Here is a 17,327-nt window from a genome sequence, read left to right on the forward strand (position 1 = left end):
ACAGACCCCTTAGGGAGAAAGCCCATCTTAATACCAGTGCTTTCTATTTTTGTTTCACCATATAAACAAGCTCCAGTAGAAACTGTTTTCCTTCATGGAGAGGAACCTGGGATTTGAGGTCAATACTTGTTAAGATTCAACCTTTCACCATCATTTGAACAACTTAAAAAAAAAGACAACCTGTTTACTATGGAGAAATGACAGCACTGATGTACTTTGGATCAATATTTCTTTGAAATGAATGCCAAACCACAAAAAAGATAGGCTAAAGAATTTATCTTTTTTTTTTTTTTTAAAGAATTATCTCTTCCTGAGCACTTTCCGCCCTGCTTCTGGCCTCACATCACAAGCAGCATGTTTTCTGATTTAGCCTATGAAAATCTTAAGAGTTCCAATAGCTACAACCCCAGAAAGTGTGCAAATAGGTTAACACAGTTTATACCCTTTTTGCAGATATACTTTGGTATAAGAAAGTACTAATCCTGAAACTTCCTATATCTAATTTTACACCCATCATCGACCAAGTCCTGAGTTAAAACATTATTTCAATTAGTCTTTATAACAATCCTATTACGCAAATACTTTCATATTTCCATTTTACTCTTAAAAATACTAAAGCCCAGAGACAAAGATTAATAAGATCTCACAGTTAATATGTACCAGAGTTGAATTGAAACCCAGGCCTGTTAGACCTCGCATTGAGGACTTACCTAATAAAGCTTTCAGTAAGGGCTGGTTAGAAATTTTGATATAGAAATCAACTCAATTAGACCGATCAAGTGATCTGTACCATTGTGAAATGTACTTTTATGGACTTCAGTACCTATACTGGTAGTAAGGACTTCTAGCATATAAATTCTAAGTTTTTGAGAGTAGTTGTGAAACTGGTCGTGGACTAGGTGTTTCGAGTGGTAAGAATTTTTTTTATTGGAAACTTATTAGAGTCATTTAATTTTTAAGATTCAGTAATGGAGTGGATGAATGTTTTGGGGCATAAAGAAAGCATGAGCCGGTAGTCTGTCAATGGAACTTCTGAGAACCAAAAGGAAATGTGATTGCATCTAACTGCTATAAATAGTTTGACTGACAAGTGGGGCTTAGGAGAACTCATAGGAAAGAGCAGGTTTTTATTTTATTTTATTATTTTTTAAGATTTTATTTATTCATGAGAGACACAGAGAGAGAGGCAGAGACACAGACAGAGGGAGAAACAGGCTCCCAGCAAGAAGCTGATGTGGGACTTGAGCCCAGGACCCTGGGAATCACACTCTGAGCTGAAGGCAGATGCTCAACCACTGAGCCACCCAAGTGTCCCAGGAAAGAGCAGGTTTTAATGAAAAGGAAATATCAGTTCAACATATACATTTTAATAAACCTTTTGTGTCTATATCATATTTCTTAAGAGATGGGGCCTGCAAGTGCTAGAGGCGTGCTGGTGGAGCATACTGTCAAAGATGTGTTGCCTGCTTTGGAGAACAACACGTAGCAGATACAGAAGATCATGGAGACATTCACACAGCAGCTTCAGGCAAAGGGAAGAGGACTAAATGAATTCCAGGAAGAGTACAACATTCGTCTCATGGGGGAAGATGAGAAGCCAGCAGCCAAGGAGAACTCAGAAGGGGCGGGGTTTAAGTCCAGCTCAGCCGGAGTGTTGGTCTCTTAAGGACCACGGCCTTTGCATTTTCTTCTACCCCAACTCCCACTTCTTCTAATTTCTCTTTATTGTTATTATTATTTTCTCTGCTATTGTAATATTTTTTGTTAATTAAATGTTTTGGTCAGAAAAAAATGCTTAACCGTAGGAAACACATACACATGTGTGTTCACATAGGCCAAACTAATTTAACAGCATGGTTATACAAAGAAAGCAGTGATAATTGGGCTCTTCAGGACCTCTTCACTTTTTCCTATGTCAAATTCTCTAATCCTTCCTCCTCAAAGATGGACTAAAGAGAAAGGATAACTGATAAAGTATAAGGTTTTCCCTGCTAACTGCCAGATTTTGATCACATACAGTATTTTAAAAGTTCTTTTGTCATTGCTTCTTCAAACTTAGAAATAACTTGCTTTGGTGATTCCTCTGACTACAGTTCTACTCAGGACCGGCTCTTGTAGAATTTTTAGAAGGAAATCCACTACTCTAAACAGGAGCTCAAATTGAATAGACTGTTGATTATTTCTAGCACAGAGTAATCTATGTTGTCTCTCTTCATAAGAGGGATAAAATTCGTAATGTTTATAGAAGGCTGACTTATGTCCAGGGCACTCTACTAGACACTTTAATCTGCCCAAAGTCATAGATTACAAATCACAGAGCTGGGATTCAAATTTAGGACTCCAGAACCTTTTCTGCCACATTATATCAATTATGGAATGTAATTCAAAAACTCAGAGATCTTCTGTTACTCTGTGGCTATTAAAGAACTGCTAGCCATTCCATTATCCACTTCTCACTCTCTTTAGCTCTATTTCCTTTTACTTCCAGGGACTTCATCATCCTTCACTGTACAACAGATTATTTAACCTTTTAACCATCTCTGGTAGACTAGAACAGAAGGAGCAAGTATGACTTATTATGGGCAAATGGTAGAAAAGAATGTTACTCGTATCCATAAATAAGTTCCTTAAGTCATATATAAAGAAACACTGTTATTAAAAGTTTGCTTTATTTTTCTGTTGAATCAACTATTAGCCCCCAGTTTACAGTTTGATTTTTTTATGCCTTCCAAACAGTAGCACAGTTAATATCACCTTATCGACAGCCAAATTATAAATCAAATTAGTCCCAGTGGTTTATGTTCACATCTAGATTGTTCAGGTGGTCAGGAACTCTTATTTGTTTGCTTTAGTTTTTAATTCTTGGTTATATCTATAAAGGAAACAGAAAGAAAAATAATTATGAATCACAATAGATAAATGTTTAATAGGAAAAGAATGGGAAGTATATTCCATGTCTTCTTTCTCACTAGTCAAGAGGCTATATATTGGGAACTACAATCTTCTCAGGGGCATGTGTGAAACAGGCAGAATAGAAAGTGACTCAAGAATTTTATTTGCATCTAGCTTCTAAATGCCAAAAAGTATGACAACAGTTTCCTATACAAAACTATTATTTTGGTGAATATTTTCATTCTTGAATTATGTAAGAAGAGTGAAAACAAATATGTGAACATATAGATAAAATTACTAAAGTGTGGCCATCTAGAACTTTTTATTTTATACTTACAAAACATCTGTCCTAAGAATAAAATAAATTGGGAATGGGATCCTGTCTAATCACTAAAAATAAATGTATTTTTTGTGATGCAGGCAGGCTACTGGGTTGTTAGCAGTTTGTAAAAGCTGGGTTAGCAGGACAGTAAAGCTAAGTCCTATTTCCATTTTCATTAATCTAAAGAAAAATTAACCACAAAGCCATAGTCTTTTGCTTCTACAACACCCTGAGCTTCATTTATTATTCTTCCCAGATTACAAGAGTAGAGATTACAAGCACAAAAAGTAACTTATTCCATGAAGTTTACCATACCTCCCAGATTCCTCAAAAAGTTCTGATTTTAAATACTCAACAGTGTTCTTCTAAATGCTCCAGAGTCCAACATTTATATTTTTAATTAAATCTCCCAATCTGCTATTGTGACTGAGAGGTGCCAAAAATCTTTTTGTCAAACTACATCTGAGTTTTTGCTTTAGATATAGTTCCGAACATTGCACTTAGCATTTTCTTAGCTCTACTACTGAGTTAACATAAAGTTAGAATGAAATGGTGGCTGAGAAAAATACTCGTGAATAAAATCACTGTACAAATCAAAGTTTATAGGAATATAAGTAAGCTCTAAAACTGTTAGATGATTATGAAAGAATGGAATTATAAACCCAGGGATAGTAAAGATGAATAAAATCAAGATATAATATACTCTGCAGAATAGGATGCCTTCTGAAAGGAAGGTAAATTATAACTGAGTATTTTCTATTTCTTTATTGAGATCATTTAATTTTTTTTTAGCCAAAGAACATTGTCTTGTAATTTAGAAAGGCAGTTCAAACAAACCTAGAGCCTTTATCTAAGATGAGCTCACTCCAGAATGCTAGCCAATCACTGACAAATAATGTTAACTACTGAGTATATAAGCAAATTTTGGAAACATTGTGGGTTCGTTCCCAGGCCACCACAATAAAAGCAAGTATCACAATAAAGCAAGCAAATGAATATTTTGGTTTCCTGGTACATATAAAAGTTATGTTTACACTATACTATAGTCTATTAAGTGTGCAACAGCATTATGTCTAGGAAAGAAGTACACACCTTAATTTAAAAATACTGCTAAAAATTGCTAACCACCAGCTATGTTTTCAGTGAGTCGTAATCTTTTTGCTGGTGGAGGGTCTTGCCTCAATGTTGATGGCTGTTGACTGACCAGGGTGGTGGTTGTGAAGACTGGGGTGGCAGTGACAGTTTCTTAAAACAGGGCAACAACGAAGTTGTCATGTCAATTAACTCTTTCTTTTACACATGATTTCTCTGTAGCAACAATGCCATTTGACAGCATCTTACCACAGAAGAATTTCTTTCAAAATTGGAATCGATCCTTTCAAACTCTGCTGCTGCTTTATCAACTAAGTTTATGCAATATTCTGAATTCTTTGTTGCCATTTCAGCAGTCTTCACAGAATCTTCACCTGGAGAAGATTCTATCTCAAGAAACACTTTCTTTTGCTCATCCATAAGAATTAACTCCTCATCCATTCAAGTTTGATCCTGAGATTGTGGCAAGTCAGTTTCATCTTCAGGCTCCACTTCTCATACTTAGTTCTCTTGCTATTTCTACCACATTTGCAGTTATTTCCCGCAGTGATGTCTTGAACCCCTCAGTCATCTATGAGGGTTGGAATCAATTCCTTCCAAACTCCCGTTCACAGTGATATTTTGACCTCTTCCCTTGAATCACAAATGTTCCTAGTGGCATCTAAAATAGGGAATCCTTTCCAGAAGGTTTTCAATTTACTTTGACCAGATCCATCAGAGGAATTACAGTCTATGGCCTTACAAAATATATTTCTTAAATAAGAAGACATGAAAATTGAAATGACTCCTTGATTCATGGGCTGCAGAATGGCTGTTGTCTTAGCAGGATGAAAACAACACTAATCTTGCCGTACATCTTCATTAGAGCTCTTGGGTGACAAGGCACATTGTCAACGAGCAGAAATATTTGAAAGGAACCGTTTTCCCCTGAGCACTGGGTCTCAACAATGGGTTTAAAATATTCAATAAACCATGTTGTGAACAGATGTGTTGTCAATTTATAGGGCACAGGCAGAGGAGATTTACTATTATTTATTCTTAGGTCTTTAGGATTCTCTGAATGGTAAATGAGCACTGGCTTTAACTTCAAGTCATCAGCTGCATCAGCCCCTAGCAAGAGAGTCAGACTGTCCTTCAAAGCCTTAAAGCCAGGTATTGACTTCTAACTATGAAAGTCCTGGATGGCATCTTCTTCCAATATAAAGTTGTTTCACCTACACTGAAGATTTGTTGTTTGCTGTAGCTACCTTCATTACTTAATCTGGTAAATCTTCTGGATAATTTGCTGCAGCTTCTACATCAGCACTTGCTGTTTCACTTTGTACTTGTGTGTTATGGAGATGGCTTTTCCTTGAAACACATGAACCAATCTCTATTGGCTTCAGATTTTTCTTCTGCAGCCTCTTCATCTCTCTGAGTTTCACAGAATTGAAGAGAGTGAGGATATTACTTTGGATTGGGTTTAGGCTTAAGGGAATGTTGTGGTTGTTTGATCTTCCATCCAGATCACTAACACTTTCTCCAGATCAGTGATAGGCCATTCACTTTCTTATCAATCATATATTCACTAGAGTAGCATTTTAATTTCCTTCCAGAATGTTCCTTTGCATTCACAACTTAAATGTTCAGCACGAGAGGCCACCTTTTGGCCTGTCTTGTTGGCTTTCAACATGCCTTCCTCACTAAACTTATTTCTAGCTTTTGTTTTAAAGTGAGAGATGTACAACTCTTTCCTTTCAATTGAACTCTTAGAGGCATACTGCAGGCTTATTAATTGGCCTATTTTTAGTATTACTGCATCTCAGGGAATAGGGAGATCTGAGGAGGGAGAGAGATGGGGAATGGCTGGTCGGTGGCACAGTCAGAACACACACATTTATCAGTTAAGCTCACTCACTGTCTTATGGGGGGCATGGTTTGTGGTGCCCACCCCAAACAATGACAGTGGTAACATCAAAGATCAGTGATCATAAATCATCTATAACAAATATTATAATGAATACTACTCAGCCATCAGAAAGGATGAATACCCACCATTTGCTTCGACATGCATGGAACTGGAGGGTATTATGCTGAGTGAAATAAGTCAATCAGAGGACAATCATCATATGGCTTCACTCATATGCAGAATATAAGAAATAGTGAAAGGGATTATAAGGAAAAGGAGGGAAACTGAGTGGGAAAAATTAGAGAGGGAGACAAACCATGAGAGACTCCTAACTCTGGGAAACAAAGGGTTGCAGAAGGGGAGGTGGGTGGGGATTGGAGTGCACTGAGGAGGGCACTTGATGGGATGAATACTGGGTGTTACTATACGTTGGCAAATCGAACTTAAATAAAAACAAATGTAAAAAATTTTTTTTAAAATAATTTTTGAAATATTGTGAGAATTACCAAAATGTGACACACAACAGACATAAAGGGAGCAAATGCTATTGGGGAAATGGTGTCGATACTTGCTAGGTGCAGGGTTGCCACAAACCCTCAATTTGTGAAAATGTGCAATATCTATGAAGAACAATGGAGTGAAATGAAATAAAATGAGGGATGCCCTATAAACAGTTTTAAAAACTTCCAAATGTTCCTGGAACACTTTCTGACAGGACCAGCAGCTTACTCTAAAGATCATTTCCAATACCACATAACCATACACATTTAGGTCCCATTTTATTATGTATAATGATAAAAGATTCATGGAGGAAATTACTTAATATTTCATAAGTTGTGTATGTTGTCTTAGAAGATTCTATGAAAGGGCTACATATCTAGATATAATACACAGACAGATTTAAAACCTAGATAGCAAACATATTGCTCAACACTCTTAACTTAAACCCCTTGACTTTTCTATAAATTTCTGCTTTAGGCATATCCCATCTTATCATTATACATGAATCTAAAAAAAAAAAAAAGGCATTGCCATCTGGGTGGCTTCTGAGGCAGATTTTTCTTTTTAACACCTTTGATAGGCTTACCTCCAGATACGGAAGAGCTGAGAAGCTCCTGCTGCACCCACAAAGAAATTAACAGCAAACAGACTCCAGTTTTTGGGAATAATTACAAGTGAGTATCTTGACCAAATAAACCCTGTTGAAACAAAATATTTGTTTAATTTTTAAAAGTTTTTGTTTTTATTTATTTTAGAAGATTTTACTTATTTATTCATGAGAGACACAGAGAGACAGGCAGAGACACAGGTAGAGGGAGAAGCAGGCTCCCCACAAGGAGCCTGATGTGGGTGGGACTCGATCCCAGACCCTGGGATCACGCCCTGAGCCGAAGGCAGGTGCTCAACTGCTGAGCCACCCAGGTGCCACAGAAACAAAATATTTTTTATTTTTTATTTTTTTTATTTTTATTTTATTTTTTTTTTTTTACAAAATATTTTTTAAAAAGCATGCGTACTGCCGCAATATCTTTTGAACATTCAATATTAGAGTAAGATAATTATACATAAGACCATGATAACATAATGTAGGATAAAGGAAAAAGAAATGCTGTACTTTGAGTCTTTCATAAAGTTGTTATGATTCAGTGTTACACAAAATATTTAATTCTTACATCAACAGGGAATATTTACAGAGCAAATGTTTATTAACTTTTTCCTACTTATAAAATAGGTTCATGGCAAAAACTTAAAAAACAAAAATCCATGCAGGTACTTATTCATAGTAATTCTCTTCTGCCTTCTCCATGTATAATAATTTCCCAGAGTAAACCGTTAATTTCTTGGTATGTGTGTGTATGTTTGAGTGTGTATATGTGCTTAAAACTTTAAGCTATTAAATAAATTGATGTAAAACAAAATAAATATATCACATGTCCTACATGGAATACAGAAAATATTTAACTTACCTGTGGCCATCAAAACAGCAGATTGAGCTGTGCTGAGTTTCTCTGCAGGTCTGGCCATGTCAGCCAATCCGGCACACACCAACCCCTAGAAATACACGTCAATACACAGAAAGAGAAGAGGTACCATGAGAGTGCAGTAATAATTCTTAATTCTATTTATTTATTTATCAATCTATCTATCTATTTATTTATTTATTTATTTAAATATTTTATTTATACATGATAGACACAGAGAGGCAGAGACACAAGCAGAGAGAGAAGGAGGCTCCATGCAGGGAGCCCGATGTGGGACTCGATCCTGGGACCGCAGGATCATTCCCTGGGCTGAAGGCAGGCACTTAACCATTGAGCCACCCAGGCGTCCCTAATTCCTAATTTTACATAAAACATAAAACTATTTGAGATTTCCATATGACAGCTGCTGTAATTTTAGTATCAGTGCATTAAGCAAATATATACATATCATCATGAAAAACTATAAAGAATTCAGGAATGCTTTTTGAATTTGTGTTTTATTAACCACATCAAATAGCTTCATATACTTGAAAATCAGTAGTGTGTATGTATTCTAACAAATAGTACTTTTTACTTATGAAATTATATATTCTTTATATATGCTGGAAACCACTGGTGTGGAGGATGCCTAAAAGCTCCTTAAGGTAATCTGTATAGATTCCTCCTTTCATGTTTTTGTCAACATTCTTTTTTAAAAGTAGAAGTATCAGGGACATTTGGGTGGCTCAGTTGGTAAAGTGACTCTTAGTTTTCACTCAGGTCATGATCTCATGGTAGCAGGATCAAGCCCCATGTCAGGCTACGTGCTCAGAGTGGACTCTGCTTGAATTTCTCTTTCCTTCTTCTGCCACCCACCCCCTCAAGTTCTCCAGTGCGCTCTTTCTCTGAAAGAGGTAAATAAATCTTTAGAAACAAAAGTGGAAGTCTCAGAAAAACTGTTACAATTTTAGTTTTGGGGTCACATTTTTCTTTAATGTCAAAGTACACAAGGTTATTCTCTGCTGTGTTTTTTTTTTTTTTTTTTTTTTTTAAGATTTTATTTAGGGACGCCTGGGTGGTTCAGTGGATAAGTGTCTGCCTTTGGCTTGGGGCGTGACCCTGGAGTCCCGGGATCCAGTCCCACATTGGGCTCTCTGCATGGAGCCTGCTTCTCTCTCTACCCGTGTCTCTGCCTCTCTCTGTGTCTCTTATGAATAAATAAAATCTTAAAAAAAATTTCATTTATTTGAGAGGGAAGAAGACAAAGTGCACAGGTGCAGGGGGAGGAAAAAGCAGACTCCCCTCTGAGCAGGAAGCCCAGCCTTAGGGCTCCATCCCAGGGCCTTGGGATCATGACCTGAGAGAAGGCAGATGCTTAAACCAATTGAGCCATCCAAGTGCCCCATCTCTGCGGTGTTTTTAACACTGTTATATAACCCCCCTACTGATGCCCTTGCCATTAGTATCACTCAGAAAATTTAGTAATGAGTCTTCCTTCACTAGAGTATTAGTTATGCTTTTCTATTGTAGAGATGAGAGTATGTAATAAAATGATTTTTATTGATGAAAAATTCAAGCATATCCAAATAAGAGACGAGTACAAAGAATGCTTACAAGCCCATCACCCAGAGTTAATTATTGAAATTTTGCCACATTTGTTTCATCTCCTCTCTTCCCTTTCTTTTTCCCTTTAAATATTTTATTAAATCAAATTCTAAATGTCATTAGAGAATATGTTTTTAAGTAATTATTTTTAGGTCTCACTGGATTTCTAAAAGATGTTCGGACATGGAAAATATAAATCAGCAAAGGGTTCTGCTCCTATGTAGAACATAGATATACTTGTGAATTTATACACAAATTTAAACTGAATACAAAGGGGGTTTTGATTTAATAAAGTCAGCAGTACAAGAAAGCAATGATTCTGATTTTAAAAGGGGGAAATGGTTACACAGAGGAGTATAATCAGAAGCAAATCATGGCTAACACTATTTTGCCTCTTTCTTTGCCACTGTTAACTTTCACCCACAGTCCTGTGATTTTTTTTCTCCCAAATACTTCCTTGATTATCTCTCCTAGATTCTTCTTCCAGGTCCCAATATGCGTTTCCTCCATTTCATATTTGTTCTGCTTCTGAGGGTAATATACTGCCATTGGGAAGGGATGAAAGGGACTGATGTCTACTATTACTCTACTGGGTAATCTACTATTACACTGCAGCTTGTTGGATAGATCTATGAACACTATAGGCTACATTCTAACTTTTTTGGGGGAAGAAGTCAGTGGTCATGATTTTGTTTATGCTCACAGTATACACTTTAGTTTTCTGGGACTTGTTAATAATTGTTCTCTTCCATGAAGGTCTTCAGCTCTTTTCTCATGTTTCTAAAAAACTCTTTTCTATTTCTATATCACTCTACCCTTATGTAAATTACCTTAGAAAATCTCACCAAATCTAATCTCTGTCATTTACTAGCTGGGTGACTTTGGTCAGATTACATTAACACTTTGCTTTAAATTCCCCATGTGTAAAATGAGAATATTAATAGCTATCCCTGCAAAAGTAATGTATGACTAAATGAGATATGTCTTAAAAGTATTTAGCACAGTGTCTAGAAAATATTAACAAGAACAAATAGTAGCTTATGTCTGTAGAGCAACAGAGAAAAAGGAATATTAGTTTTCTGTCTTTTCCTGCATTATTAGTCTCAGGATAGGAGGCAGATGGCCTGTGTTCCTTTTCAACTTTATTATGAACTTTATTCAAATGATAGAACTATATAGAGTCTATTCAGAGAGTGTTTAGAATAAGTAATAAGATTATATAAAATACTCTAACATACAAAGCAAGTACTGATCCACAACAACTATCACAACAGTATGCTTAGTATGTATATTTGAGAGAGAGAGAGAGAATGCACAAGCAGGGAGGTGGGGGGTGGACACAGAGGGAAGAGAAGCAGGCTGCCCAAAGAGCATGAGCCTGATGTGGGGTTTGATCCCAGGACCCTAGGATCGTGACCTGAGTTGAAGGCAAGATGCTTAACTGACTGAGTCACACAGGTGCCCTTCAGTTTTTTTAAAAGATCTATTTATTTGAGAAAGAGAACGTGCATGCACCTACGCATACAAACAGGGAAGAGACAGAGGCAGAGGGAGAGAGAATCCTCAAGTGGACTCCCATGGAGCCTGGCGCAGACTGGATCCCAGGACCCCAAGACTATGACCTCAAACAAAATCAAGAGTTAGGGCTGCTCAACTGACTGAGCTACCCAGGTTCCCTGTAATCCTCTTTGGCATCTTTTTATCTCCATCGGGTTGGGTAGGTATTCTCCAGATAGTATAAAACATTGTGTTTGTTTCTTTTCTTCAGTATTTTCTCATTTACTAAAAAAAAAAAAAAAAAGTCTTATGACACTTTTAGAGGAATGTTAAAAAAAATGAGATACCAGTTTAGAATATTCCAATTTCAAATGCTTAGAGATAGCAAAGCCCTCAAGATATTTAAAAAGATATTTATTTATTTATTTATTTATTTATGAATGAGAGAGAGCCAGTTAAGAAGGGGGAACAGGAAATGGAGAAGCATGCTCCCCACAGGGCAGGAAGCCGGATGTGGGACTTGATTCCAGGACTCTGGGATCATGATCTGAGCTCAGGAAGACCGTTAACCAACTGAGTCACCCAAACACCCGATCCTCAAGATTCTAAGCCATTTGTTTCTTAAAGATTTTTATTTATTTACTAGAGACAGAGAGGTGGAGATGCAGGCAGAGGGAGAAGCAGGCTCCCTGCAGGGAGCCCAAAGTGGGACTGGATCCTGGGACCCCGGGATCACTACCTGAGCCAAAGGCAGATGCTCAACCACTGAGCCACCCAGGCACCCAAGATTCTAAACCATAAATTAATCTATAAATAATTCCAGCTGAAAAAGAAATAGGTATTAAAAATCTGCATGGATAATCTTGAAATAGTTTGATTTATTCCTAAATTGAAGAAAAAACACAAAAATGAGCTATACAAAATGGTATATTGTTTGAGAGTTGAGTGTAACTGTGCAAAAAGACTATGAACAAAAATAAAGGAAGCTCTTTGACCTTCACATAATAGTTTCCCAGGTTAGCCAAAGATCTCTATTCCTCTGTAAACAAGTTAACAGATGCCTGAGGCATGCTGAATACCCATGGCTCTTCATTTTATTCTGTATTTACAAATTTTTGCTCTCACTAGTTGAGGTGAATTCTTATCAACTCTGTCCTTAAACCTAATGTAGTAACTTAATGAACAATTAGGTAAATAGGTGAAACACAAAAGAGGGTTGTCATTTCTATGAAAATTAAAGTGACTGCTTTGGAAAGATTGAATAAAGGCAAGTTGTTATAGCCTGCTGTCAAATTTATGTGAACGAGACAGATATAAAAAGACTGGGTGGGAAAGCCATAAAAATCTAGCAAATTTCTGCTCTTACACTATTGTGAAATTATCTATGAAATTGCTGTGTTTCAAACAAAACTAAAGTGGAAAGTAAAAAAAAAAAAAAATTTTTTTTAAAGTAATCTCTACCCCAAACCTGAGACTCAAACTTATGACCCTGAGTTTAAGAATCACATGCTCTACTGACTAAGCCAGCCAGGCACCCCTAAAGTGAAAATTACACAGAATGCACTGTAGAATAATTCATCCAAAGTAGGAAATGTGGAACTTGAAAGAATCCTTACACCAATAAAAGCCTTAGTCTTATAGATGATTGGCAAATGAATATATATTAAGTTAAAATAAAATATTTAAAGTATGTAAGGATTATCTGTTTTGTTTTTTAGAATTATCCACTTTGACCTCAATGATTAATTATTTGGTTTCAACCAAATAATTAATAAAGTAGCTAATTAAGTGGCTAAGAAGGAATCCGGTACAGTTAAATGTCTGAACAAGTATAGTCTTAAATTCTTAATATAAAACATATGTGGCTTGGAGCAGCAACTGTCACGTGTCATGGATAGACTACTGTACATGAATTATTATCAATTGGTCTGGAATAATATGTACATAAATACATAACAAACAAAAGTAGTCTCCTCACCAGAGAACAAGGCACAGTTTCTACTGCTGTGCTGTCATCAGAAGATTATGTATGATTTCAACATGAACTTAAAATAGATGTTTTTAAAGGAGACAGATAACCAACAAGGCACTTATGAGTATATCATACTGTCAGTGTTTCAAAATACTGGAGGGCCAGATAAAAAAAACACCAAAGCTATTGATAAAATCAGTAAACTTCTAAGTTGTGGCAAATTTGAGGTCAAAGAGAACCCCCTAATTTATTATAAATAGAGTAAGTCATTCTTACTCTTATAATAATAATAGTGCTATAAACAATAGTTAAGCAATTATATTTTATAGACATATAATTACTATATAACTTTCATTGCTGACACAGAGAAGAGGAAGAAAATAATAATATATTTTCCATTATTTAAAAAAAATCACACTAGTTTTAGTTAGATGTTTATTTTTGCTTTGATCTACATTTTATTTAAATTATTATTTTTTAAAGATTTCATTTATTTATTTGAGAGAGAGAAGGAGAACACACAGGGTGAGTGAGAGGGAGAAGCAGACTCTCTGCTGTGCAGAGAGCCCAACGTGGGGCTTGATCCCAGGACCCTGGGATCATGACCTGAGCTGAAAACAGACGCTTAACAGACTGAGCCACCCAGGTGTCCCTGCATTTTAATTAAATTAATAAGTAGACAACACATTTTAAACATTAAAAAAAAAAGACATTCATACATCATACTAATGGAGTTTTCTACAGATGGACCATTAGTGTTAGGCACCAAAAATTTCAAGTGGTTTTTTTTTTTTAACCTTTCCCACTGACTTTAATTTGTCCCATCCTCAACTGCTTCATTTCTGCTCTGTAGTTATCACCATTTACGTTAAACATTTGCACAGTTTATAAAAATTATGTTAAGGAGCTACTGAAGTAGTAATTTTCCTTTCTCTGCTGGTATTCTTTGTTGCGTATTTTGTCATCTCACAATAACTAGATTGCTACAATCTCTATTACCATTTAAAAACTGTCTGAAATTCCATTCTAGCCACGAGAATTAATATATAAACATATTTATTCAAACTAAACACAAAATTATGTGTAAAGTTGAATGAGTAATAAAAATGAATTTTATCTTTAATGGTTACTATAATTGCTTCTTGGCCTTTTGGCTAAGATCAAGTGTGACAGTTACTGTAGAATGATTTCAATCATATCCTTTATGATTCTGAATCCCATTATATAAAGAAAGTAATTCATGTGACTGTATAATGTTTACAAATATAGGTAAGACAGCTTACAAGACAAATCTGCTATAAAAGTCTATGCTAAAACTCAGTTTGGACCTTAGAATTCTTGTTCTGGGCCTCTTGTGAAGAGTCTCCATATTCATAGAGTTCTTCTACCAAACAGGAATGGTAAAACACGAGTGAACAGGTTTCAGCTGTGGGGTATAGACATATATGGAGGTAGATTACCAAACTTCAATTCCCACTCCTGGGAATAAATGTAGAATTACAATGTAATGATGGAATTTAGTGTACAGTTACCATGATGAATCTCATTCAATTACAGAGCAACAAAGACATAAATCAAATGTCTGTTTAACTAAGTCCCATGAGGAGTAGAAAAAATGATATTTATTGTGGGAAAAACATTAGTAAATGTACATAATTCTTGTCTTTAGTAATTGAAAGTGAGTGAACACTACTTACTAATTGCTCACCACGTCAAGAAAAAAATCAGAATGAAATGCCAGGGAAACACATGAAGTTAAGGGCACCATTATTTACAATCACCATAAATGATTGACACTTATTCTGAAAAGAACTTTAAAGACATGAGTGATAAAAAGCAGTACTATTTCCCCCTACTTCAATATACTACATAGTAGTTCTAAACATAGTTGTAGTACTGTCACACCAAACTAAAACTAGTGTTGAATGTTTTGAGTGAGCATAACCATTAAACATGAATATGTTGAAATTTCTTCTTCTTCTTTTTTTTAACTGATGGGACCTTTTCTCAATATATTGTTAAAAGAAACCCACAGGCCCAAAGTGGCATCACTTAGGCCAAATCACCAATACCTAATGTAATTGCACTTTCAACCTCCCCTTGAAATGTAGTCTTAACCAGTTAGGAATGTTCTGGTCAGCACCAATGAGGTAATCTTGTCACATGGGTCCTCTCCCCAACTCCCAAAGAAAGATGAGATAATTCACCTACTAAGATTCTTTTTTTGGGTCTCTAAATGAAGGTGACCTCACCTGGAAATAATCCTCTTTTCTAAAAGTTTATAATTTCCTTGTCCTACCTTTAAAAATTCTCTTTCTGTAGCCCTTGGGAGCTCCCCTTTACTTGCTAAATGGGATGCTGTCCCACTCATGAATCATTTAATGCAGCCAATTAGATCTTCAAATTCACTTGGTTGAATTCTGATTTTTAACAATATAAATAATAATAATAATAAAAAGAACTACTCTTCAGTTCTCTGTAAAAGGCAGCTCCCAACCACTAATCTACTCTAGTCATTTTACAGTTAAGGAGACAAAATGGCAGATTTAACTTGCCTAAGGTCTTAAGATTGGCGGACAGTAAATTCTGACATTCTCAACTACTTAGATTTACAACTGAGTTTCTGAAACTGTTCTAACAATTTTAAATGGTGCATTTATGAAAATTAAAATAGCCTACAACTCAATAACAAACAACTTGATTAAAAAATGGACAAAGGGTTTGAAAAGACATTTCTCCAAAGATATACAATGGTCAATAAGCACATGAAAAGATTCTCAGTATAACTAATCACATTAGAAAATGTAAATCAAAACCACAACGAGCTACCACTTCACACCCATTAAGATGGCTATTACAAAACAACAACAACAACAAAAGTAACAAGTATTGGCAGGCAATGTGGAGAAATTGGAATCCTTGTGAATTGCTGGTGGGAATGTAAAACTGTGCAGCCACGGTGGAATATAGTAGGGCAGTTGCTCAAAATAATACTGATCCAACAATTCCACCTCCAGGTATATGCCCCAAAGAACAGAAAGCAGGGACTGGAATAGATGTATGCCATTACTTACAGCAGCATTATTCACAAATGCCAATAGGTGGAAGCACTTCAAGAGTCCATCAACAAATGAATGGATATGCAAAATGTGGCATCTATACAATGGAATACTATTCATACTAAAAGTTTGACACATGTTACAACATGGATAATAAACCAGAGTACACTGTGCTAAGTGAGACAAACACAGAAAGACAAACACTGTACAATTCCACCTATTTGGGGTACCTAGAGTAGTAAAATTCATTGAGACAGAAGGTAGAATGGTGGTTGCCAAAGGCTGGGGGGAGGGAAATGAGTAGTTTAACTGGTACAGAATTTTAGTGTTGCAGGATAAAAGGAGTTCTGGAGATTGGTTGCACAAAATGTGACGTACTTAAACAAAAAAAAAAATGGTTAACATGGTAAATTTTATGTGTAATTTACACAATAAAAAAAAAAAAAGGCCACAGACCAGTATTTTCCAAATTTTAGAAGGCATCAGAATCACCAGGAGGGCTTATCAGAACACAGATTACTAGGTTCCATCCTCAGAGTTTCAGATTTAGTAAAACTGAGATGGAGCCCAAAAATCTGCATTTCTAATAAATTCCTGGGCAATGAAAATGCAGCAGGTCTAGGATGACACTTTGAGAAGCACTGCTATAGGCCAAAACTGGCCCTTTCAACATAAAATCAATGATGTTTTATTATCTCTACAATTATCTCTTTTCAGCTAAATGAGAACTTCAGGAATGGAAACTCTGACGTAAGTTAAAAAGCACTGGTCTTGGAGTGCTTCTGATCTAGGATCAGAAGTCCTAGATTCTACCATTTACCAAATGTTAATATACACCCTTGGATGATCTTTTCTATTTTTTTGAGACTAACTTTCCTTGTCTGTATGTATTTTCGTGTTGGTATCTTCAGTTCATGTACTAAATTAATAATAAAAGTTAAACTGGGGGGAGTTTCTAATTAGTTTAATGTTTTACTTAGTCATAAAATCTTAGAATGAAGTTTCAAGGGTCCACAATTACAAGCTTTTTTTTTTTTTT

General features: G+C 35.8%; 1 protein-coding gene across 1 annotated transcript in view; it reads right to left on the reverse strand.

The window, feature by feature from the left end:
- Positions 1-2,650: 2,650 nt before the first annotated feature.
- The window catches only part of MPC2 (mitochondrial pyruvate carrier 2), a 28,951-nt gene continuing 14,274 nt past the window's right edge, over positions 2,651-17,327 (reverse strand). Inside the window, exons 3-5 of the mRNA XM_026003362.2 lie at positions 8,162-8,246; positions 7,282-7,393; positions 2,651-2,872 (exon numbers count right to left, since the gene is read on the reverse strand). Of these exons, the coding sequence (XP_025859147.1) occupies positions 2,836-2,872; positions 7,282-7,393; positions 8,162-8,246 (234 nt within the window). The 3' untranslated portion in view covers positions 2,651-2,835. The remainder of the gene's footprint in view (positions 2,873-7,281; positions 7,394-8,161; positions 8,247-17,327) is intronic.

This window comes from Vulpes vulpes, chromosome 13, assembly GCF_048418805.1.
Source record: "Vulpes vulpes isolate BD-2025 chromosome 13, VulVul3, whole genome shotgun sequence".
Classification (NCBI taxonomy): domain Eukaryota; kingdom Metazoa; phylum Chordata; class Mammalia; order Carnivora; family Canidae; genus Vulpes; species Vulpes vulpes.